At 36.6% G+C, this 26,195-nt stretch overlaps 1 protein-coding gene across 4 annotated transcripts in view; it reads right to left on the bottom strand.

Moving 5' to 3' along the window:
- The window catches only part of LOC121329132 (ephrin type-B receptor 2), a 111,382-nt gene extending 89,086 nt beyond the window's left edge, over positions 1-22,296 (bottom strand). For all 4 annotated transcript variants that reach the window (XM_041274510.1, XM_041274511.1, XM_041274512.1 and 1 more), the window contains exon 1: positions 22,106-22,296. In XM_041274510.1, coding sequence (XP_041130444.1) covers positions 22,106-22,157 — 52 coding nt within the window. In that variant the 5' untranslated portion in view covers positions 22,158-22,296. The remainder of the gene's footprint in view (positions 1-22,105) is intronic.
- Positions 22,297-26,195: the final 3,899 nt, after the last annotated feature.

The following is a 26,195-nucleotide window of genomic DNA, read 5'->3' as shown; positions in this document are numbered from 1 at the left end:
TTATTTCCTAATTGCTTATGCCTCAAAAGTATAGAAAATGGCTATTATTCCCCACAAACTTTGCTTTTGCGACCAGGACAGTGATATTTTGAAATTTACCAATTTTCCAGAACATTCCAGATAGATTCAGTGCTGAATAAACTTGGAGTAACTTCTAGAACTTTCTAGAACTTTCCAGTAATATAAATAGTAGTATAAATACAGGGGCCTTAAGCCCACCAGTTCAGTTTAGTTCCAGCTGCCTAAGTGGATACATACCTGCATTTTTCTGAGATGGCATCAAGAGGCTGCAATGGTGGCATTCCTGATGGGTCTCCAAGGCGGTTTTACCAAGTTTCCCTGCTATCTTTGCCTTTGGGACAGCAGGGACACCAAGGCGCACTACCACAGGCGGGACTGGCCACAGCGGACCGAGTTCTCTGTGGGGAGGAACAACGTCAAGTGGGAGCCACTGGTGGACCCCCAGAAGGTGCTGATGCCACCACTGCACATCAAATTGGGCCTTATGAAACAATTTGTTAGAGCTCTAGATAAGGAGTCGGCAGCCTTCAAGTACCTTCAAGACTTCTTCCCTAAGCTGTCTGAGGTAAAGGTCAAAGCCGGGGTCTTCGTCGGACCACAGATAAAGAAGATCCTGGAGTGCAATGAATTCCCCAAGAAGCTCACTAGTAAGGAGAAAGCGGCTTGGAACAGCTTTGTCGCAGTGGTTCGGGGCTTCCTGGGCAATCACAAGGCCGAAAACTATGTGGAGCTGGTTGAGACTCTGGTGAAGAACTACTGCACAATGGGCTGTAGGATGTCCCTCAAAGTCCATATCCTTGATGCTCATCTTGATAAATTCAAGGAGAAAATGGGAGCGTACTCAGAGGAGCAAGGCGAGCGCTTCCACTAGGATACACTGGACTTTGAACGCCGCTACCAAGGACAGTATAACGAGAACATGATGGGAGACTACATTTGGGGGCTGATTCGTGAAAGTGATTTACAGTATAATCGTAAATCTCGAAAAACTACTCACTTCTAAGTCTTTTGTAGTCATTTTTGTATTACTTTAGTATAAATACATGTTAATTTGGATTCATATGTTGTTTTTTTCTGACTTTATGTGAACGAAAAGGCTGTTTTCTAATTGGAAATAGGTAACTTTCAAAATATCACTGTCCTTGTCACAAAAGCAAAGTTTGTGGGGAATAATAGCCATTTTCTATACTTTTGAGGCATAAGCAATTAGGAAATAACACTTACTACCCAGGAACAAAAATTGTGTTACATAGTGTAATCATACATCCTTAAGTTCTGTACATTAACCAAATAAATCAGCATCTGTTTTTTGCAGATCCAGAAGATTGCAACTCCACTAACTGCAAACCATAGCGCTCAACTGGGCATGCCAATTACCGTCCAAAAACGCCCGTCTTGAGGGAGCGCTTCGTTAAAGCAGAGGGGGGTTACTGTTAATGGACTCGAGTCAACAATATTTAGAGATAAAGATAACATTTAGGAGGCCCCAGAGCCAGTGTAATTTCTAAGTCTTTGGAGTTTTTCTTGTCATCCTTTGTGTGTTGTTTATTTTAGATTAAGGGCTGTCTTAATGGCAGATTTAATTGTTCATATTTACCTTTACTGTTTAACTACAGTAGTAGACTGATTTAATTATTAAAAAAGGCTCAAACACGCCCCTCAAGGAATCATAGCCAAGGCTATGAAAACATATTTCTTTCTTGTCGTTCGCAATAGCTGCTTTAAACACTGGGCATTTTTCTTGTGCTAAAGGATCACTTGGTTCATAAGGAGGAGTTGATCCTTGTGTCAACAGCTAAGTTCAATTAATTTTGTGTTTGTGGAAAGCCCTTGAAAAAAACCTTTCAAAATAATACTAATATTATTTATCTATGCCACAGAAAGAACAGAATAGAAACATTCAGATCATCTTGATAACTTCACAGTACCTGAAATAATTTACAACAGCTTTTGTAATATAAAAGTGAATACAAGTGCAATGTTGTTTGAGGTGCCGAACAGCAGAATGTATGCATAGAAGAGTAAAGGTAAGATCGTGGAAAAGTGAATGCAAAGGTTAAAAATATATATTTTTTATATATCTAGAAATATATGTTTTTAATTGGTCCAGTTGAGCTGGGATGACCCAATCAGATAGCCAACAAGCACAGGACATACTAGAAATCCTGAAGAGAGAATCGTGCCTTGCCTTCTTTGAGCAGTAAATCCGATTAAAAAAAAAGAATAAAGCCAATAAAAAATAGTGAACAGACTTTCGAGTGTCTTGGGCTCCTCCCAAAAGACTGCTCTGAGCAGGCTGGATTTCTCCAGAAGGTAAGGTCAGATCTGAAACCGCAAGGTGTCTCATTCTTTCTTCCATACTGCTCTTTGAACACGGCTGTCTCTCTGAAGAACTGGATCAATGAATATGAAAAACACCCCCGCAGGACTACTCTGTGATAAAGGTATTATCCGGAGCATTTGTCTGCTTAGTTTATTAAGAATTGAATTAAACTTCTGGATAATAGCAAAGCTTAAATGTACAGTAATATAACCCTATGTAAGTGTATCTTCTTACAATACAATATATAGAGAGGAATATATGTCAGGCAGTGTATCATGATGTTGTAATTCTATTGAGGGGACATGAGAGAGAAATCTAATAGACCGATTTGCATATTATTATTATTATTTAAAATGTGTCTTTAAACAACTTCAGTCTTCGGTGTGTTGTTTAACATTATGAGCTGTGATAAACATTAAAAGACGATATTGTTTAAAGATGAGGCTCACATTAAAAAATGAACACAAAGCAGGAAAACAAATCCTGTGGGCTTACATAGGATCCAATACATACAGAAAAAAAAACCAAGGTGATAATAGACAAGTAAATTAATACAAAAGTGTCATATGGTAGTTCTATTAAAGGTGAAACGACTTGTATAGTAAATACTGCAATAGTAAATATTTCATTTTTGGCCCTAACATGTAAGCACAATTCCTATCTTATAGACATTTTGACGGCAGCCGTGGTAACCTATTTATAGTGGGTCTATCAGTTAACATGCAGCTTCTGTTATTTGGCATGGAACATGGACAGATATGAAAAGCTGCTGCATGTACATGCATATACTTTAACAAGATGTGCACCACTGTTCAATACTCTTTATTAGAATACATTCTACTGGGATCTAACCCACTAAAACCAAAAGGTCTAATCTGCACTGGAGCCCTGGGGAGTCTAGGACTTCCAGTCAATAACACAGGATTTGCCTGGAAATAATGAATACAGACTAATGTTTCTAGGTAATGAGGAGACACACAGCAGCCTCTGAAATACCAGACCATGGGGACTACCCTGTCTGATTGCACATAAGAATATGATTTCAGGTTTGGACAGCCGCAGAGTGTGTATATATTTTAACAAATTATATATATGCTGGAGTGCATCACCAATTGTGTGGAAGAGTCTTAGCAGAGTCGGAGCACTAAGCCAGGCTTCTTCTTTGGAAGCCAAGGTACGTCTTCAATTGATCTAAACAGTACAGGCGACAAATACAGCTCCCGTTTAAAAGGGAGAACTTGCAGTTTTGCATTTTGCGCCCCCTCTATGCATAGAATATTGATACAAATAAAGAAATAAGAAATGATTGTGATTGACATTGTTCTAGTTTTTTATATGTTTCCACTGTGGGCATTGTAAGCGTCCTTTTTACAATGTTTTTTGTTGTATTGTATTGTATGTTGCTCAAAGACTAATTTGGTGTAACCACTAAAATGCCCCCTATTTGATTTCCTACTGATTTACTTACTTACATCAATAACGGTGTTGCAAGGGGGCAGGCTAATGGGAACACTCGGGTGTACCAGTTGTACTTAGGGAGAAGAGCTATACTGAGGGCACAGGAGTGCTTTAAAGTTTTTACAAAGGGACCAGGATGTTGTGACTGAAACCGAAAACGATATAAGCAACAAGAAGAGATTGGTTAAAACAACTGTGATGTTTCACATCTGCACAAAGCTGTTTTTTTATTGTTTGTTTCTAATCTAGTTTGGCAAGCGCATGAGTAAAAACCCTTGCTCAAGTTGATCCATAAGGCTTTTCAGGTTACATCTGTTGGCAAAAGATCACTTACAAAAAAGTCTGGCAAGGCTGGCACATAATTGGGAGTTCACACTTCTGGAGCCAGTATCAAATTCTTTCACATAGTATTTTGGTTTGCTATTAGTTTAGAGATTAGCCTCTACTCCATTGTAATATGCTTATACAGTGATATATGACAAACACAGAAAACAGAAAGCTCTGTCTATAAATGCGCAGACTTCAAATTGGAGTCAATAGGGTCAAGCTCCTTATTATATGACTTTTGACACCAATTTTCGCCTGACTCAGTATCAGCATAATATTAGTCTACATAGAAGTAAGATGCTGTAAACTATTAAAATGTTCTGGCATAAAGAAACACACACTAGCATACATGCACATTAGTAGAACACTGATGAGTTATGAATGGACACTATTTGGAGTCAATGCACTACCAGGCTAGCACTGTATTTCGTGTTCCACAGGTCTATTTTTTTTCAATATTCTGTGTTTGGTTATTGGTGAAGTCCTGATTCCATTATCGTCCAATCAATATTAAAATGTATCGACTGTTACTGCAATTCATTAGAATACATTCCTTGGAATTTCAGTACGGTCAAATTGCTTAAGCCCAGCAAGGCTGCTGGGAAGACGACAGTGGAGAAGGGTTTGCATGTTAAAACAGAAATCCCACAGCTGCGAGCCAATGGTTGCTATTTTATTCTCTGCTCAGCAATGTTATAGGAGCTGGATAAGGTATCCGAACTCCACACAAAACACAGTGTGTGTAATAAAGCGTTGTTCACCATTACTCATCTTAACCACAAAAAAATGCAAAACTACAACCTCAAAAATACCTTTACCTCATAATTGTGCAGTAAGCGCACAGTAAATTAAAGGTTACAGGAGTTTATCTGAGGATAGCCAAATACAGTGAGTCTACAGGAGGTTAGGAGTGTATGATAAAAGCTTGGTAAGATTAATGCAGAATCAAAGCAGTTATCATGTTCACCATGAAGAGTATGACAGCACATAACTGCCCCCAGTTTTTGAACAAGGAACCTAAACAGTATCATAAAGGAAATCCCCATTCATCTTTAACCATTCATCTAGTCTGGATACTGTCCAGAAATGTGTAAATTCAAATAAAAATGACATAACGTCCTGGTTTCAAATCTCAACTGAGCCCCAAGATTTCCAAGAGAACAGGGAGTTTGGTTTCTTGGTTATCTACATGTATGTACGGTAGGTATGTTTAATGTGGGTATTTGTGTGTATTAGTGTGAGGGCTTGTAAATACAACCGAGCAGTTTGAAAAGATTAAGATCAGTGGTTTTCAACCTGGTCTTGAAGCATATCCAAAAGGTTTTTTGTTTCTACCAGGAATTGAATATTTGTTTTAAACATCCATTGTGTTCCAGTGCACACAGTATAGCACACCAACAGTATGTACAGGGATTGCCTTAGTGTCTATGCTCATCAGCAGACTGGAATACAAATTAACAAATACATTTGGTTGAAGCAAAAACATTAGCAGGGAAGTACACTCCACTCACTTAGACCACTGCAGTAGATCTAATAGTGTGTCACTAAGTTCTTCAATGGACTGGGAAAAAAGTAAAAAGCCATTTCCTACAACTGGCAGCTCTCTGTGGTCTCTGACCAAAGCAGCAGCTGCCCTGGAACTGCCAAGACTCCCTGCATGGTGTGCCAGCTTGCTGCCAGTGGGCAGTGGGGGTAGCTGCTGACCTGTAGGCTGACTAGCACCGCTGATTTCCCTCACACCCTCCCAGGAGGAACGGATGGAAAGAGGGAGTTAATTGCCGGCTCCACAAGCGCTCACACCTCTCTTAATCCCCAGTCCCTCGATCTGCTTGCTTTTCATTTCCATGGTAATTTTCACATCGGCAGCAAGAGATAAGGCGGCGCTCAGGGATAGTAAAGCGAGAAGCTTTCTCATCTGATTCTGCAGGCGGTGGGTTAGTCAGCTACATCTCTTTATACGCTCGGATACCCTGTGGCAATGTCAGTTCCTGGGCATCTTGTTCTGGCGCAATGACGGCCAACAGTAATGCACAGGGAGATTACGTTAAATGGAGAAAGATAGTGTAAGCATAATTAAGAAAAGCATTAGCGATGCAGTCTTTAACTGTTTTTTTTTTCTTCTCTCATTGGGGGGGGGTTGCGGTGGTGTAGAACATCCATGTTGCCAGCTGCTGTGGAATCTGGCTTGAGGATTTTGCTTTCTAGAAAGAAAACTGTTGAATTTAGTACTGCAATGTGTTGAGCTGACTTCAGTGGGGAAAAATGCTGAAGCGTTAACATATTTGAAATATATAGAACAAATAATAAAATCCATCATGACAAGCCCTCCAAAACATTGCTATTTATTTATTTATTTATTTATTTATTCAATACAAGAACATTTTTGTGTAAAAGGCAAAGGGTTCATGACAATTGATTTAAAACAGAGTAACTTAATACCATCATTCAAATCAATAAAGCTCCTGTACCCTGAAGGTGTATGTGTCGTCACTGAAGGAAATTATTAAGAAGTTCGCTTGCACTGTTAGGAACTGCTATGATAGTTGTCACAAAGAAGTAATTTTGGAAGGACTTCAGTGATTCTGGTATTAAGATCTGACAGTTTGTAGATCAACTGAAATACTACTGCATGTGTTTAACATGTGTGGGTACAGTTCATCTTATCTGACAATTGAGAAATACTGAAAATGTGAATAAAGGGCCTTATAGAGTAGTGCATGTTTACTGTCAACATGCTCTATCCATGAATTAATCCAGTCTTTCAAGTGAATCGCAAAATAACATGGCAGCATCGTGTAAGAGTAAATATGTACAGCATTCATAATGGAAAAGATTGAATATATGTTTAATATGAAATACTAGGGTTACACAGATTACACACTACTGTGTAAACACAAAGAATAACATGAATATTCAACATGCATATCACTGACAAGGGTTAAACATTTATCATTTACTGTATTTACAGTATAATTGTAAATCTCGAAAAACTACTCACTTCTAAATCTTTTGTAGTCATCTTTGTATTACTTTAGTATAAATACATGTTAATTTGGATTCATATGTTGTTTTTTTCTGACTTTATGTGAACGAAAAGACATACATTTGCCCATTTTCCCATTGGAAATAGTGATATTTTGAAATATCACTGTCCTGGTCACAAAAGCAAAGTTTGTGGGGAATAATAGCCATGTTCTATACTTTTGAGGCATAAGCAATTAGGAAATAGCACTTACTACCCAGGAACAAAATAAAAAAAAAAATTGTTACACAGTGTTATCTAAGCAGAAAAGAGAAATGAAAAGCATAGAGAACACATGTTATAAATCAAACAGGTAGGAAATTAAATATTAGAAAATGTAGACAATATAAACTGTTGGGTTTTAAGCACTGCAGGTCACATGACTGCATTTCTTTGTCTCTCTCTGCAGAAGCATCTTGTAAGAATCTCAAACACTGAGCCATTAAAAGCAAGATGGCTCCACGGCTCTGTCAGTCGCATGAATGATTATGATTATTATTAGAATTATTAAAACCCCAAACATTCTTTACAAAGAAATATAAAACGCTCACTAGGGTTTCTAGTACGAATGTTAGACTGAAGCCCTTGTTCACCCTTCAAGTGCTAAGCAGCTGAGTCGGTTTTATCAACATTAATAAATCTCAATCATGGACACCTGTATCTCTCACCCACTCATTTTCACCCATGGTCACTGGGGCCCCATATGAAAATAAGCTCTGGTGATCCTTATCAGTTATTTCATTAGTGGCCAGCTGTTTACCTTGCATTGCCTTTATTGCTTCTGGCACTGATGGTGCCCACCTTGATGCCACTGTACAGATGTCAAGTTTGCACTGGCACCAAACAAGAAATCAGATTTGCAATCTAAATCCCCCTAAACAAAGACATATATTCTGTTTGTGTGCCCAGCCACCAATCCTAAATCTGAGAAATCCTCACCCTTAAGAAGTCGAATTCAGCAAGGTCAATTAGCCTATTGCCCCCATGGCATTCTCGGGGGAAGGGGGGGGGCGGTTGCTAAGAAATCTTAGCAAACCACAGTCCTACCAGAAACCCAATGGATTTGTATATCGCACACTGGTCCTGATACGGCAGCTGTCTGGTATTGCACTGGGATCCCATCAGTGTGTATTGCTTCAGATCACTGAATATATGAAATATAAAAATCTTACCATCAGGTACCTTCCTTCCAATGACAGTCTCATTGTAGAAGCCTCTTAGAAGCACTTTCCTGCAGTGTTTTCCATAGAGGATCTTTTCAGAAGCGCATGCTTATCCAGTACTGGGTGACTTCAAGGGTGATGCCAATAAGCTGAATAGGGCCATTCATTTGGGTAACAGTGTGTATTGTGTGTTCATACCATTGCAATACAAGCTTCATAACGTTGCTTCTGACCCTTCTGGGGATGGTATAGCATTGTCATTGTTGTGTCACTACTAGTGCTGCAATAATAATTCAAATAATTTGATTAATCAAAAATGTTGCAGTCATTTATGAAAATTTTAACAATATATTATTCACTTCTCCAACTTAAAAGCACCATCACAGAAAGAAACAGCACAGTTTAACTTAATAATAACAATTTATTTGTTCATAAAATGCAGTTTGTTATTTTTATTTTTTTTCGCTAGGTGCCTTATAATTTTTATCGTATGAACTGTCCTGTGTGGCTTCTGTGTGGAAGCTTATTATACAGCTCCCCTGACAATTACGTTTCGATTCAAAGATAAGTCCAATTAATTCTAACAGCAGCAACTCTGAAGTCGGATTGACAAATGATTCCGTAACATAAAAAACATGTTTTGTATTTGTTTCCATACTGATAAAAACACAAGGATCATGACTTGACACACACTGTAAAAAAGGGCTATGTAAATTTGCTTACTTTATTTATTGTACACTGAAAGTGCTGAAAGACATCCTATTTGATAAATGTATTATAATAACCAGCTCTTTTTAGAGCGCAATGACAATTGCACTCTTCAGAGGAACACAGCTGTCATCCTTGAGACCTCACAGAGAGCAATTCAGAGCTTGGCAGACAGGGGGTAGCTGTGCACTGAGAGGCAGTGAGATCCCTGACCAGGAAATTAAACTCTACCGGCAATGTGGCCAATTGCATTACATTGCTGCTAGGCTGCCCGTCGGCACGGCAACCAGCAGCCTAGATTGGAGCCTGCGAGGACGTAGCTCCCCGCGTTGATGGCATTGGCTTATACTGCTACGCCATGGGACCATTTTGTTCAATTTTTAATAGCATATATACACAATTTAACATAAGCTAAACTCAGAAATATCCTTCCCATGTGTAACATAATCATTTCATGCAGTTCTAGCCTCTACTGTGTTGCCACTGAAGATCTTGGTAAAGGCAATTTCCCCTCAGCCCCTCTAGTTTTTAATTTCTTGCCCTCCCACCTTTGCCTTTTTCCAGCCCTCTTTTTACCTCTTAATTTCAGGTGATCAAAGGGACTGCCTGTGGCTCAGGTATTTCTGTGCCCAAATCCCAGGTGTAGCTCAAGTTTTGTACTGAAGATCTCAGTCATTGGTTATATAGCCTGCAGCATATCTCAGTTCTCCAGTCTCCACGTTTGTCAAACACTTGTAATAAAATAGCTTAACTCCTAAATCCTTAGCATTTCTTGACATACATGTGCAATAGCAACAATTACATGTCTATCTGCAAAGCCTTCACCATCAACCTTCCAAGCTAAGGTTGTTCACGTTAATAACTGCTTGCTCTAATAACAGAGATTTTAAAGGAAACCTTGACCATTATCACACAGACAAATCCTGAGACAAGGGCATCTGATCGTAACAAGAAAGTGTGCAGATTACTTGATTAAAGATCCAGTACAACAATCTTCATAGTGCTCTTGAAAAGTAAGAGACAGTCGGCCTGCTATGTCTAATCCGGACGTTACAATCCAACTTGCTGTAGTTACAACATTACTTTTCTTATAATAGTTCAGAATATTACCCAAGTATAACGACAACTATGGACAAAGGTTTTGCATCACCCTGTAGAATTAACAAATTTTGCTTCATAAAGTCGAATGAAATCTGTTGAATAATGTTACGTTAACATATTGAATTACATACGGCTATGTGGTTTTCCATAGACTTAACAAAACTGCCAACATTTTTTAAATGTGACATCTCAGAATCTATCATGAAACACTGTACTGCTATTATGGCTTCCAGTAGACTTTTGCAATATCATTTTGTAGTTTATTTGACTACATGATGTCAAATAAAAGCATTCATATATATATATATATATATATATATATATATATATATATATATATATATATATATATATTAATATATGTGAGCAAAATGTGAAAGGAGAACATAAACTAACTGGAGGATAAACAAATAAATTAAATAATGTAATGTGTTTGAGATTAAAACTAAAGACTAACTGATAAACTGCTAAGTGATAACTGTTATATGAGAGAGACTAAAAAGTAATTAAATCTGGTTTAAAATAAATATGTCTTGTATGTAGCGACCACACCTAGGGGGGCATTAGGACCCAGTAGAGGTTACTGGCGTCAGGGCCAAGTCCAGGTTAAATCAATTGACTAATTAGGGGATTCATTAGTTATGTTTAAAAGGGTGTGAGTGTGTGAGTATGTGTGTGTGTTTTGTGTGGGTGATGGTAGGAGTTTGGTTGGAGAGTTGGAGAGCAAGAGATTGGATTGGATTGGATTGGATTGGATTGGATTGTTATTGTGAGTGTTGCGAGAACTGTGAAACAAACTGTTGGAAAAGGTATTGGATTACGACTTGAATTGCGATTTGGTTTTGGTGATGAGGTAACAGGCTTAGCCTGCCTTGTTATTAGTTAGGGGAAAATTTGTTAAGATAGGACCCGAGATTGGGTTAGGTTTTGTTTTGTTTATTTTCTTTTTGTAAATAATAAACACACGCTATGGTGTTTCATGTGTGACCAGAGGGCAATCTGTCACATATATATATATAAAATTATGTCCCGCCTTAAAATCATAGGTGATGCAAAACTTTTGGTCATACCTGTCAGTGGGGCATTTGTGCTGGGTGAAAAATAACATTGTTTGAGTGAGCTTTCTCTCGGTTCACCTAGGACTATAAAACAGGTTGCCCTTCATCTATAATGGGCTGAAACACAACACAGGTATTAAAAAACTGAAAACGGCATTCTCCGGCAAAGCTTTCGCTTGCTCCCAGAGGATCTCCAGCAGTCACAACAAGCCGTCCAGCAGCAGAAGAAAAGTGCCTGAAAAAACACATCATCTGCACTGTTAATACGAGTGGCTGCTGTACTATTGCTGTTTTCTCATACATGTGCGTGTGTGTGTGTGTCTTGTAGCAAAGTTTCTGTCTGATTTTAAGATCCCTGAAGCAGCAATTTCCTAAGCGGCTGAAATACTGTTGTGTTTTTGATATTTCAAATTAGATAATTAAGCAATTTATCATGCATGTACTGGGCTCATATAGTGCTTATATATTATGCCTGACTGTGCTAACTAACAATGCTTTACCTCACTCTGTTATTCTTTTTACCATGGTGCATAAACCTTTATAAGGGTGAAAATGACCAAAGCAGCATTTTTTTTTTTTTTTTTTTAAACGTATTTGAAAAATCTGAACAAAAGCAAACAAAAAAACAAACGATTGTTGTAATATTGATTTTAAAGCTAACGTTATAACCCCTTATTAAGTAATGGCTATCACAAAGAAATTATCCTAGAAGGACAATAATCATACTCTGATTCTCTCTCTCTCTCTCTCTCTCTCTCGGGTGTGTGCTGGTTTTATATTTGGACTAAAAATACACTGCACATTTCATAGTAATGAAGCACTACATTAAACCAACGTCTAGATTGTGTGTTTGTGTGTCTCTTGGTAAGGACAGGCTACATTTATTAAATGAGTACTGACAGGACTGGAAAATCAGTCAGGCCTCACAGTTACATAAAAGCTCAGTAACAAACCAACAGTCTAAATGTCACTTTTCAGGTATTGGGAGTCTTGCATCACGTGTGTGGTACAGATCTCCAATCTGTACCCGTCTATACCTCACTGTAAGTAACTCTCCCACAGTTTGCACCCAACCACCAAAGTGTTTAGCAAATCTGTGTTAAAGAAATGCTAAGTATTTAAAAAATCACGTAAAATTGGATGGCCTGCAAGCACTCCAACATCAGAAAAGACAAACATTGATACTGTTAAAGCTGTTAAGAATCAAGCTTCCTCCATCCTTGAAACCTGTTTGTTACACATCAGGTCAGTCTTTAAGCTAACAGACATCTGCCACCACTTTTCCAGAGTACACACTTGTACAGTTTTCTGGTCTTCTTGGCTTTGGTTTAAAACATGTATTTAAACATGTTCAGCATACCATACATGTTCAGTTTACCACAGTAGAGTCTGAGCATCAACTCATAGAAAATCCACCTGCATCCAAAGGTTTCTTTAAAAAAAACCTTTAAAATACAATGAAACCTGAACCATTCACAGAGGACTGGGTGGCTGCTTACTATAAGGTGCCTGAAATAAAACTACTAAAACTAAAATACTTTCTGAGTGTATAACTGTCTGGTAAAAGCAGGCTATAGCTTAGACAGTAAATCCAGGTTTTACTACAGCCTTCCGGTAGCCTCCGCTATACCCCATCATTGTTTTAGATGTGTGCCCCCTTGTGGGATGCTTAGAAGATTAATTGGAAATTTAAAAAAAAAGCTTAATCCAATACAAATAGCAAATGGAGGAACAAGGATACTGCATTGTACCTGGTGAGATACATTGATTTTGTTATCTAAATTTAAACCAAACAAACACTGAAGTGTGTGTCAGCGTGAAGTAGCAAGGAAATAAAAAAAACATTTACTCAAAGGGAAAATAAACCATGCAGCCAGCATCTGTCTTATCCTGCAACACTGCCTTACTTTCGCTGGGACTTTTATTACAGATCCAGGCTCAATATAAACCTCTACTGACACGCTGAGCTTTGGAATTTGAGGCACATGTCCAGCCCCTCTGACCCAATCACAACGCAAGGAGATTCCAGTCACGCAGACAAATGGCTCTAGAGAATGCGCTTGCCGAAGCTTTCGTACAGTTTCACCTTTCTCTATATGACAGAGCATATGGCTCTGAATAAGGGAACTGTAACACCAGCAGTGGGGGGTCTCCAGGTTGTCTCCAAGCAACGTTTATCAAAACAAAAAGTTTTTATTTTATTTACTTTTTTTGAATCCCTTTTATTCTGTAAAACTTTTAGCCGGGTAATATTTTCATGCCAACACCAAGTGCTAAACCTCAGGGGTCAGTCAATCCCACTGACAGTTCTCAATTATAACAGATTGGCAGGAATTCACAGAGGGTTAATAATTCACCTAATGTGTCAAACAAAAGCAATGCGCTAAAAAAATTGTTTTTGTCAACAAGAAAGATGATTGAGAATATCTCTGTCGACTTGATGTGTTGATGATGAATTTAGTCATGATCTTTACCCTGAGGCTACCGCACCCACCCCCCACCCCCAAATCGATAGTTGTTGAGGAAACATGCAAACGTGTGACAACAAAAGTGTTAGATGGATTTTGTCTTTTATTAAAATTGAAAACATGAATTCATTTCAAAATAAAACATAGGTGAGCAAATTACATCTATAGCTAGATTTCAAGCTAGACATGCCCTTTGTTTATCTATAATCACATTTGTACCACAGCCGCCATAAGACAGCTTGCGTTTTATTTTTAAATTAAATTGGTTAGCAATTTTAACAGCTTGCTGTTGTGTCTGTAGCAGTTTTCTGATCTAATATCAATTGTGGTTCAGTAAAAAATTGAATTTAGAAAATCACAACCTTTTATGCATGTTTATTTTAAATGGTACAGCAATGTGGCAAGTAGTGTTCATTCATGTTTTTCTTTTTTACCCAGCAAAGGGTAAAAAGAACAAAAATGAAAAGCACAGCGTGTGACCAATATCCCTTACAAAATTAAAAGAGTTGATAAAAAGTAGCAAATTGCAAAAAAAAAAAAAAAAACTTTAATTGATTTCCACATTGCCAACAGGCCTCATGTCTGCGGGGAAATACTTTTAAACAGGGATCAAATGGCAACACAGACATCCAATTACATTTTGACCTCTGGCCTCTTTCAAGCAACAGGAGCAGCAGTTGCAATTACATGGTCATTTTGTGATTTAGACCAATAATATTTATATGCTATCAAAAGCAACTGGTTTGCTAGCTTCAAATTCCAAAGCAATGAAATAGTGCCACGCCAGGATAGTGGAGCGTTACTGCTTTGGACGGCTCCCAGCTACTCCCTTGGCAGCGCTCGATCCCCCTGCCTCCCTGGCTGAACAGTTCCATCACACCAAGATAAATACAAGGTTTAAACTGTAACGCTACACCATGCGAAACAGAAAGCAGATTGAAATTTCAAATGTAACAGGTCATGACATAGAACCCGAATTCTAAATGTAACCTTTTTTTTTAAAAACTAAAATCAGAACTCCTAAAATATACACTGAATTGGGTATTTTGTTGTCAATGTGGTACCAGACCATGGCAGCTATCATCCAATCAAAGCAGCCCAGTCAGGGTCATCAGCGCTGGTCATTTCAATATGAAGTGAGAGGATTATCACTTTGCTGGTGGATTGAAAATAGACAGAGTTCCGCTTTCAAATCGGCAGCCACTGAGAGGGATAGCATGCTCAATAAATGCACTGTTTTGCACGTGGAAACTGTCCCTAGGCAAAACATGAAATTACAGCCACAAACAAAAGACTTAAACGGAGTTTCTATTCTGGCATTCAATGCCTAGAAATACTAAAGAAATGTAATAAACGGAAGACATAAAAAAAAATGTTTGTCATTGATTTTTCTTATTTTTATATTTTTACATTTTTAAGTTTTTATCTTTCTATTATTGACTCTTTCATTGCTGCGTCTATGAAATAAAATACTGCAAACCATGTTTGTTACCACGTCAATATGAAACTGTTATTGAGAAATATTTGAGGTGTTCCAGTAAGTTTATTATAAACTACCATAAAAATATGTCCTTTGTTTATATTTATAACCACCTGTAATTTAAACAAACATAATTCAGGAGCACTGATTATGTCTGGGCCCATTTCTTTTTATTTTTGCTAGTTTTGTTTCAGAGACACGTTTTATTCGTACTTCCTGTATAGACGATGTCCCAGCGTAAATGAAGTATGTAGTATTAAAAATGCGCTACAATCTTTTTTCTGTTACTTGAAAACCACTTTCACTTGAAAAGGATTAAAAAAAAAAAGACTACAGATGTGTATGGTATACATTATAGTGACTCATATTTATAAAATCCGCCCCATAAGAATTGCATCTGATTGAAAACAGCTTGACCTACATACATTTACAATGACAGTGTACTACAATACAGAACACTGCCATCATAAGAAAAATAGATCTTCTTCTAATGTGAGCTTTGAGTATAAATGGATCTTTATTACATTATTTACAGCTGCAATTTTTATCACGTGCATGTTCACACCGTATACACATTTATATATAGAGAGAGCCTGTACTAAATATCACATTCAGGATTTTTTCATAGACAATCTCCTTATTGTTTAGTTTTTACAGATTTTTTAAAATAATATCCAGTTTGTTATAAAGCTATAGCTTGTTATTTTAAGCGATATCTCTTTAAAAAAATATGATGCACACCAAATAAATCCATACTATTCCATGCATTAGATCCATGCATCAATAATACATTTTTTTAATGCATACGCTGGTGTCTGTTTAACTTGCTGTAGTATTGATACAGTTTAACATTTTCAGCTTCACCCACAGTTGATAGCATTCACAGTTGTATTTCCAGACGCCATCAATACTACCCAAATAAAGGGAAACTAATTATTTAATGATAGATTTCCAGGAAATGTCATATAAAGTAAGAATAATGGCCTTGGTATACAGCCACATGCTTTGCAGTGACATTTAAAAGTTATCTTTTTTCTACAAATGAATGGTTGAACAGTTTGTGGTTTTAGTAAGTTAATATATCCAAACGGACCATCTTCACTGGACTGAAACTGTTTACTAAGCCATCTCTTGATCGAACAGCAGTATCTTGTGTGGATGTTTGTAGTTTTTTGTTTGAAAATCTTAAGCCTTTTGATTTGCAGAGGGCAGACGGCCCTGTCTGAATACCACCATTCATCTCATATTGTTAAACAACTTCTTTGTGGCACTCAAACTAATTTGACCACAGCTAAACCGATACTGCAGATAGTTCTTATTGAAGGAAACAAAAAACGTTTTTTACATTTTATAAATGAAAACCGCACATAACTTAATCAGCTTTACCCGCACAGTGACTCATATAGTTGATAGCATTCACAGTGGTAATGTATTTAAATGAAAAACATGTTATCGATTGTCATACTCTGGATCCAGACACACCAAGTATTATACATGCTATAGAACATGTTGGTCTGAATTGTAGCAGTCTTACCTGTAAAAGAAAGGAAATCCCACTGCATTTCCATAGAATCCCCTCCCCTAATTATAAATCTCACTCATCACAATAATCTGAGGCATATTCTTCATAAAGACTGCCTAGCAAAAAAAATAAAAATAATTCCTAATACTGCAGGAAATGTCTGCTTTCAAAAAGTATACATATTTGTATTGCTTACAATTTAAAACATTAACATGTATTAGTGTACATATATTCTTTCCAATTATAACACATTTATAAAACTAGAAATAAGCTAAATTGAAAAATTTTTTAACTACTCCTTCTAGCAACTATAAGCTCCTTCCTGTTGCAATTTTTGAATTCCTCTAAAAATCTTCCTTTGCACTTGCTTCACAATAGGAACTCCAAATAATAGACACCATTGTCCCTTTGAAAAGTCATAAATAAATAGATTGCGACCCTCTATACAAAATGGTCTGGAATTTGGAAGTTCTGTCTTAGAAAAAGCTGTAATGCAAACATTTCCGTAAAACGACAGCAAAGCGCGGAGAGCAACATATTTATTCAGGATATGCCATTTTCATTTTATGCCATTTTCTGAACACACTCGTTACCTGAGTCCCTGCTCTGAATGAGAAGTGCAGGATTCGGGCCCAGCCACCCTTGCTCTTCTCTGACAAAAGGCTGTGATCTTTTGAATGTTTGCAGAGCAGATGGGACCTCCATTTTCTCATCTCCTTCATTGTGCCGTTTCATAAGCCGCACACCAGAAAAGGCATTTTGTTGGTGGATTATGTTCAAAACGGTCCAAGCCTGGATATGTGCTTCCGACCTTGTGTCCCAGAGGTCAGTGCCTACCTATGAAACTCATAGTGGAGAATCTAGGAACTGACTATATATATATATAAAATCTAACATCATGTAATCAAAGAAATTACATAATAATATCGCAAGTCTACCAGAAGCCATAATAGTAGTACAGAATTTAATGTTACATTTCAAAATGTCATATTTTTCTTAGACCACCGTGGATCTCAGAGTATGCGCATTCACAGATCAATGCATAATTAATAAATAAAGCTATCTGACAATCAGACCATTGCTGCATCCTTAAAATCGTTTCAGAAGGACTTTTTTGCATACTGGTAAATATATTTAAAATTTCTCTGCGAGTAAATATATATTTATGTTTTTAATCTGTCGCTTCAGAATAATATATATATAAAAAAAGTAAAATAAATGGCGTAATCAAGAATTAAAGTGGATGCCACGGAGCACTGGAAATGTACAAGATGACGTCAGTTCTGTCAGTCCCCCCCCCCCCCCCCTTGTTAAGTTGTTTTTTTAGGTTACAGCGCCACTGGCCTTTTTTTCAACTCTGCATTTTCACGCAGTGAGCTGCTATCCGTTACATTCCATGAGCAGTCTGCCCAATCAGAAAAGAGAATATTAAAATATGCAGTTCATCGCCTCAGTGACCTAAATGAATCTGTTTTATCTATATTTGTGATTTTGACATACAGTATCGGTACTTTTCTGCCAGTAAATAATAATAATAATAATAATAATAATAATAATAATAATAATAATAATAATAATAATAATTATGATGATACAAGTGCTGCAGTGATGGAGGTTTGACTATAGGCCATACAAAAAGCTGGTATTCTGTTTTATTACCAAATCAGGTTAACAGAGCAAAAGGCGAGACAGCATTGAGAATCAAATAAACCCTACAAGATGCAAGCTGCTGCCCAAAGCTGTGAGGCTTTACCAAACCAAACTGCATGGTTAAAAGCATTGGTTATTGTTTTAATTCATGCCCTTTTTTGAGTTTGCAAAGATGGGCTGGATCATGACCGGACGCAGACAGAAGACAAAATTAAATCAATTGTTTTTAAAAACAGACCCCCCCCCCCAACAAAAAATACTTAAAGAAATAGAAATTCAATAAATAATTCAAACAAGCAAACAAACAAAAAGAACAGAGGGTGTCCTCCTCCTGGCGGATCTAAACTACAGAAAAATGTAAAGCTGTCCTAAATCTACACCCACAATTCTCTAGCTATCCAGCAATAAGGGGATAGGAGCTTGAAACGGTAAACTGGAAAGTGGGAGAGATAGAAAATGAGGAGGTTCAATACATGCTGCCCTTTTCAGGCAATGTAGTACAAATTATACAAACAGCACACAATTAAAAATAGACCTGAGGATTAATGGCTAAGATTTCTCCAATAGCACAAGTTGGCCTCTTCTCTAACCCTCCTAATATACATTTTTTTTAGCTGGATGTAACTCAAAAAGCAGAGACCATGGCAGTCCCTTATGATCATTATGAAGAAAAAAAAAAAGATTTCTTGTTTGATCACAACACTCTTCTGCAAGGACATGAATTCCAAATATAGAAAGCACACACAGAGACTGCACTCGCCGGACAATTTCCCCACGCCCTGAATCTCCAGCAGACGGACGGACATCACCAATGAGAAACCAATCTGCACAGAAGCAGAAACCATAAAAAAAAGGAAAAATGTGACACCTCATCGCAGAACAGAAGCGATGCCCATAATCACTCTCCTTTTTTTCTTTTTTAAAAACCTGGTGGTGTGCCACCGACTTTCAGATGAGCGATCAACCAATGTATTCCTCCAACCTAGACGTCATTAAAAACCGTGGGTTGAATGGGGCAAGCAGAAGGTGAGCTATGCAGCAGAGAAAAGAGCCCCACTCACAAGGGGGTCTTCGGTGTGACCTGCTCACCTTTGCAGGGGACGCTGGCCTAAATGTTTCATGAAGTGATTTTCTAAAAGCAGGTGGACTTCTATTCCCCTGTATGCTGACACAAAACGAACAAACCAATAACAGATTGTGTTGCGGCGTTCTTCATAACAGATCGGTTAGCATTCTTTCTGAATGCTTGAATCTAGTTTGCAAAGTGAGATTGACATCAGTAACGGCTATCATTATATATACTTTGAACCAAATGACTTTGTTAAAGAATACTGCCCTTGATCTATCTTGAGCAGCCAACTTAACATTCCCATTTTATCTGGAAATTATGAAATATGGCTCATGTTGTGCTGTATAATACTTTCATGTGTCATGGCTAAGTGAAACAGGCAGAGATGCATAAATAAAGTGGAACACTGCAGTCCTTGTGTAAGTCTGTTTTTTAGTTTAACAGATATATTACAGATATATTATATTGCAGTCAGCAAAATATTTCAAATCAGCCAAGGCTAACATTTTACTGTAGACATTAAATCATTGATTGTGCGGGCGGACGCCAAAAAGATGTATTGTTTAAAATTGTATTACTTTTATTATGACTGGCTATAAAACAGGATTACATCGATCAATGTATGTATCTTTAACCACACGTTATATGTTATTTATGTATGTATGTAGAGTTGAAACAAACAAACTTTTCTTCTAAATTCAGACCAATAGTGGAATATTTTTTATTAATTGCCTAAAAATACATAATATGTAAACTGCTTACAATGTCTCAGGAGTAAAGCCTGTAAACTTGGGTGTATCCCACCCAGTTATCTTGAAATAAAAAGGAGAACCATTTTCTGCATGGTAAAAGGTGTTTAATGACTAAATCGCAGATAACACATTACAAATAAAGCTGTCGCTTTTGTCTACAGTTTATTTCTGGTGAATACGAACAAGGTCATGCTTGCCTCTCATCTTTGTAAAACAACATTTTTAAAAAAGAATCAAAGGCCGTGTTGAATTTACATTTTAGAAAAACTATGATGACGTATTTGTATTCCAACTAAAATATAATAGACCACAGAGACCAAAACTCTTTCACAGATACTGGCTCCACTTTCCCCTCACCCAGGGTCAACACTGAATGACCAGGTCTGAAAATCTGGCACCTCAAGGGTCTGATCTGAGGCTGGTTGGTAGGCCAAATACACTAGCCAGGCCTGGTATGTTTTTACTTTTTAGGGCCACAGGTCAGTAGGCAGAGAGCGAAATAAAAAACAGCAAGGAGCGAGCAATTCCGTTATTTATAAGGGACTCCTGTGTGTTTAATAAAGTATTAATCCATATTTTTAAGTTATCAGTATTGTGTTTATACAGCATTAGCCTATCTATCTCATTATTTAAATGTTCTTTTAGTTGCATCCACACATATGGTATCCACCTAGTGCATGCTTTATATGCATTTTATAACATACACATGCATGTGCTTATTTATCTTTGCATACAAATGCATGTATTTTAAAGAGCTGTACAGGCAAACTATCATACGCATTACAACATAATAATAACCTTATATAGTATAATATAGGTATTGTGAGTGCAAATTATATATATATATATATATATATATATATATATATATATATATATATATATATATATATATATACACACACACAAATGAATGTAAATGTCAATAAAATGTAATTTGACATTTCTCTGTCAACTCATTTAGTCGGCACAAATGTCAAAATCATAATACTGAATTCCTAGGTTTTTAATACGGTGGAGCATTCTGTATGTAAACTGCCGTAGATAAAGTACAATGACGGATGTGTACGTTTATTGTCGAGAGGTAGTAGATACAATAATACTAGATTCAATAACACGGTGCTACAAAAGATGGGCCGTGCCGTACACTACACAGACAGCTGACCAAAAATAAATCAATAATCAAAATGCAACATTAAAAATTAAACAATATGAAAATAATTCTCCTAGATTAGAAAGCGTGAGAGTTCACGACCAAATTAAAAAAAAGGTGTATTTTTTGTTATATATGAGTAAATGGTTAAACACACATCGCCATCCGTCGTGTTTAGAGCATGCATAATTGCAAAGCATGTCTGATGAGTTCAAATATTGGCAAGAAAATGCCTGAACACAAAAGCCCATTCAAACCCATTACTTAATTTTAACACAAATATGTGTAGTGACAGATTTTTTTTCAATTCATTTTTACAAATAATTGTTCAATTCTTCCTTTTTTATTATTGTTAATATTATAATGTCTGTTTCACTTTCATTCATTTGATCCCTATCAAATATGTGAAAGCCTATGGTATTGAAAATGAAATATATAGAGAGTGGTTTGTGACAAATTGTTAAATGAAAAAGAAAAAATGCGCAGAAATATAAATGATATAGGGTACTTTCTTTTTATGCAAGTTGCAGGTGATGCACGTTGCAGGTATGAAAACTAGTGCTAGGGTGCGCATCACACGCAAACTGGCCATACCTTACGTTTTGCAATTAAAAAAGACACGCACAATTTTTGCACAATAAAACACGATACACACAATACCGCCCCCAAAACGCTCATAGAAATCGTTACTGTGTATCCTTCGCAACACATTGAAATGTCTGAAGACCGCAACATGTTTTGTCCGTGTGCAGTAATTACAGACAGGCGTATATTCCGCACCATATATATTACATAAAATCGATTGCAACGGCTGGTGTAGCCGGTCTTACCTTCTACAGCCCAAACCGTGGGTACGATCCATAAAATCCACAAGATATCCATTATTGCGTGGGGTGTTCTCAGTGGGGAAAATATAAAAGCCCGGGCATTCAATGCAAATATGTCCAGAAAGCCATTGAAAGCATAGACGAGGAGTCAAACAAGCAATCCTTGACTACAGCAGAATGAGCCTGATTCCATGAAAAGAGAACAAAAATCTAAAGCAAGTTTGGGAGATACCAACAGGGGCCAGACTCGGGGGACAACGCATTTCAGAGCAAACCTTTTTTTGCACCCAGAGATTAAATATGTTTATAATGTTACATAATTGACTTCTGAGACTACTTTATATGCAACATGATACCATGTTTGTTTTATTTTTGTGCTATTTTTAAAGACCCCTGAATTTGCGCACCCCTCGAAAATATTATCCACGCTTCCGAGTTGTCAATCATGCAGATAAAGCATGATTTTTTTATTATTTTATTTTTTTTAAGATTCATCTTTCGGAGTTTCTTTTTTAATAAGTAATGATACAGCTTCTGAATATTGTGCAAAGTAACTTTGACGTTCTATAAAACACACTTTTGTTGATTAGTTTGTATCATTGTATATTTTTTGTTTTATAAGTTATAAAACAAGTATAAGTTTAAGTTTTTTAAACTTAATGGTTAACCAACTAATTCTTCTTCTTCTTCTTCTTCTTCTTCTTCTTCTTCTTCTTCTTCTTCTTCTTCTTCTTCTTCTTCTTCTTCCTGTATTTTTACGAATGTAATCATTTTTCAGGTTACAACTATTTTGAATATACGTATCTAAAGTAAACTTTAAAAATGAAGAAACTGAAAACTATATGTGAAACTTGATAAACCAAGGTGAATTAAAATGCGTGTTACCGTTTCCTTTGTCAACGGGGTCCACTCTGTACATACACAATGACAAGAAACAATGTTACAAAATGCAAAGCTAAATACTTTTTGTTAAATAGTTGAAAAACAGAAAGAGTCTAAGTTATTGTTATTTCATAAATTGGGCTGTGATGTTTCTTTTTTTTTTGTTTGTTTCATACATGCATTCCTTTTGTAGATACACATTTTAAAAGTGTTTATCTTAAGAAATGCCTGTCTAGCTGCACATTTCCAGAATCGCATGGCAGACGGTTAAATTTAGCGCTGCAAAAAGACTGTGGCTATGGCCGAAAGTTTTGCATCACCTTATAGAATTAACTCATTTTACTTGGTAAAGTCGAATGAAACCTGTTGAATAATGTTACGTTATATTGAATTACACATTACTTTGTAGTTTTCCGTATAATTAAGAAAAACTGACCAAAATAGAAAAATGTTACATTTCGAAATCTAATATGAAATACTGTAGTCTTCCGGCGGACTTTTGCAATGTCATTTTGTAGTTTCTTTGATTACATGATGTTAAATAAAATATCTAAATTATATTCACAGAGTTGTGTTTACTTATGTCTCAATCCTTAAAATCTTAAGTGATGCAAAACATTTGGCCATAACTGTATAGGTTTGTACCTCTTTTAACTGGCAGTGATATAGTCTATAATTGCCATATATTTTCTTTACCTTGGGGCAATTGTGTGTAATTGACAAGCATGTACTATAAAAATGTGTTTATGTTTTATGGTGTGGTTTCTGGTTGTTTAATGTGGTATGCACACATTTTACAGTGTTCTTGGTCTGCTTTATAAATCACTGAAACACCAGAGAGAAATACAATGGAAATACCCGGCATTTTAACTTAAATGGATTGCACATATTTTTTTTTTCTTTTATTTTTAAAACATTTTCTTTTTTTTTTTCTTCTTTTTTTTTTACTACCAGGGATTGCACATATTCCGAATAAAACATTTAGACAAATTGCATATTCGCAATTTAAACCGAAGATGAAAAGCACATGTGTACATACGGCATGCATATATTATAACATTCTTACATTAGCTGCTGGAATATTTTTTTTATTTTTTATTTTAAGTTAGTCTTTTTCATTCAGTGTGTGCTGTTGTGCAATTATAGGGACTACACATATCAAGCCATATACCAAAACATGGCTTAAATGTGTATACAGTATATATTTCTTATTAAAATCTTATCTACAGGCTACCGCTGACCTTTAAGATCAGCAAATCAAAAATAAAGTAACGGTCTTTGTTCTCGTCCGTACATGTTGCCACCTGTAGATCTATACACTGTTGTACTTTAATCAACCTTTGCTGTAAAATTTGACATACCTGAACACGCCAGATGGCGATTAGAAAATGTTACTACTCATGCATTGCGTTTTATTGTTGAAGTCGTTTTAGATTCATGTGAAATTGCCTGGAGATGCTTACCGTAAATCGCATGCTATGCTGTGTTGACATTTAATTATATATGCAGTGCTCAGTTTTGTTATAACCTGTTGCAGGAATATTAAAGGATTTATTACCAGTCGGGTCATCAGGGCATCCGGGAAACAATCAACACCAGAGATTTCTCATTAAAATGTAAAAACAAAAGTTAAAAAGTTACCTCATCTTACTGGGCTTATGTGCAAATCATTATTCAAGAACTGCTTTTCCTCAGTCATACATTACAGTCTCTCATAATTACCCCAGTGGGACTTCTTCATTTCGGAAGGTTGAAGACTGATATACTGTTAAATGGTTTAGGAATGAAATCGTCTTTGAGAGAGTATTATTAAAGTCTCAATGCCACTGCAAGACCATTCTTTGAAAATGTAATGTTTGTTTTATTGGAAAAAATAATACATTTCACACTACTGGAAACCCCAAGACATGTTGATGATCCAGCTTTTGAGTTCTAGTATAAATTCAGATGACTGAGCTAACAAACGTCATTTTTTGGAATGGTACTGCAGTGTTTATATTGGTTACCATTAAGAACCAAACCAGCAACGGTATACAACTACAACAAAAACTACTACAGAAAGGAAACTTTTCATTAGTACAGTTTTGCACCATTTAAATTATTGTATTGGTTTCTGAATGCATCTTTGCTTCAAATAAGACCCCAAATGTGTGCCCAAATTTACAGACAACATACAGTCGTATAGAATGTACATGGACTTTTATTTTGTGGTTCTATATTCAATTGTGTTAAAAGCAATAACAATAGCATAGCTAATTTTTATCACCAAAAGGCCAATGCTGAAGATGATCAATAAAATAAATAAATCAGTGAAATTTACACCTGGCAGAGCAAATCTAAAAATAATATGACATATGTATTAAAAGACTATTGCTAAAGGAATCTGTACATTTAATAATCAGAAGAATTTTTTCAGGCACGCCTTAGGGGATGTATTACTTACGGACCATAAAAATACTTAACACAAAGGACAAAAGCACTGAAGTAAATTTTTTCATATCCTATAAAGCTCTCTGCTAATTAGATAGAAACTAAAGTTTAAAAATGAATGAAATACATCTAACTGCATTGGACAGCAGAATGCATTTCAGCAATTAATTTACTAATTGAATATTGGACAGAAAACGATCAACAATAATCAATGTGTATAATATTAAAATGGAACACACAAAAAAACAGTTTTAGACACATTAGACATGTAGCAAAATATGTGCATTGATTAAAATCTGTATTAATGAAAAGCAATCATGTAAATGAAAACATGCATGTGCTAGTAATAAAAAAATACAGGCAAGAGGATTCAACTGTGAATTGAGGCTTTCAAAAGGCACCAATGATTTTTATTATTTTCTCCTAATTTAGAATATCCAATTATATTTAGGCTCAGCTCACCACAACCACTCCTGAACTGACCTGGGAGAGCAAAGACAAACAATGCTGTCCTCTGAAGCGTCTTTTTCTTTTCACACTGCAGACTCACCATGCAGCCACCTCAGAGATGCAGCATTGGAGGACAACACAGCTCTGGGCAGCTTACAGGCAAGCCTGTAGGTGCCCAGCTAGTCTACAGGGGTCGCTGGTGTGTGGTGAGCCGAGGACATCCTGGCCAACCTAAGCCCTCCCCACCCCGAGTGGTGTTCGGCCAATTGTGTGCTGCCCCCTGGGAGCTTCCATCCATGGTCAGCGGTGGAATAACCTGGACTTGAACCGG

The sequence above is a fragment of the Polyodon spathula genome, chromosome 16 (genome assembly GCF_017654505.1).
Source record: "Polyodon spathula isolate WHYD16114869_AA chromosome 16, ASM1765450v1, whole genome shotgun sequence".
Classification (NCBI taxonomy): Eukaryota; Metazoa; Chordata; class Actinopteri; order Acipenseriformes; family Polyodontidae; genus Polyodon; species Polyodon spathula.
This window is presented reverse-complemented; position numbering and strand designations above follow the sequence as displayed.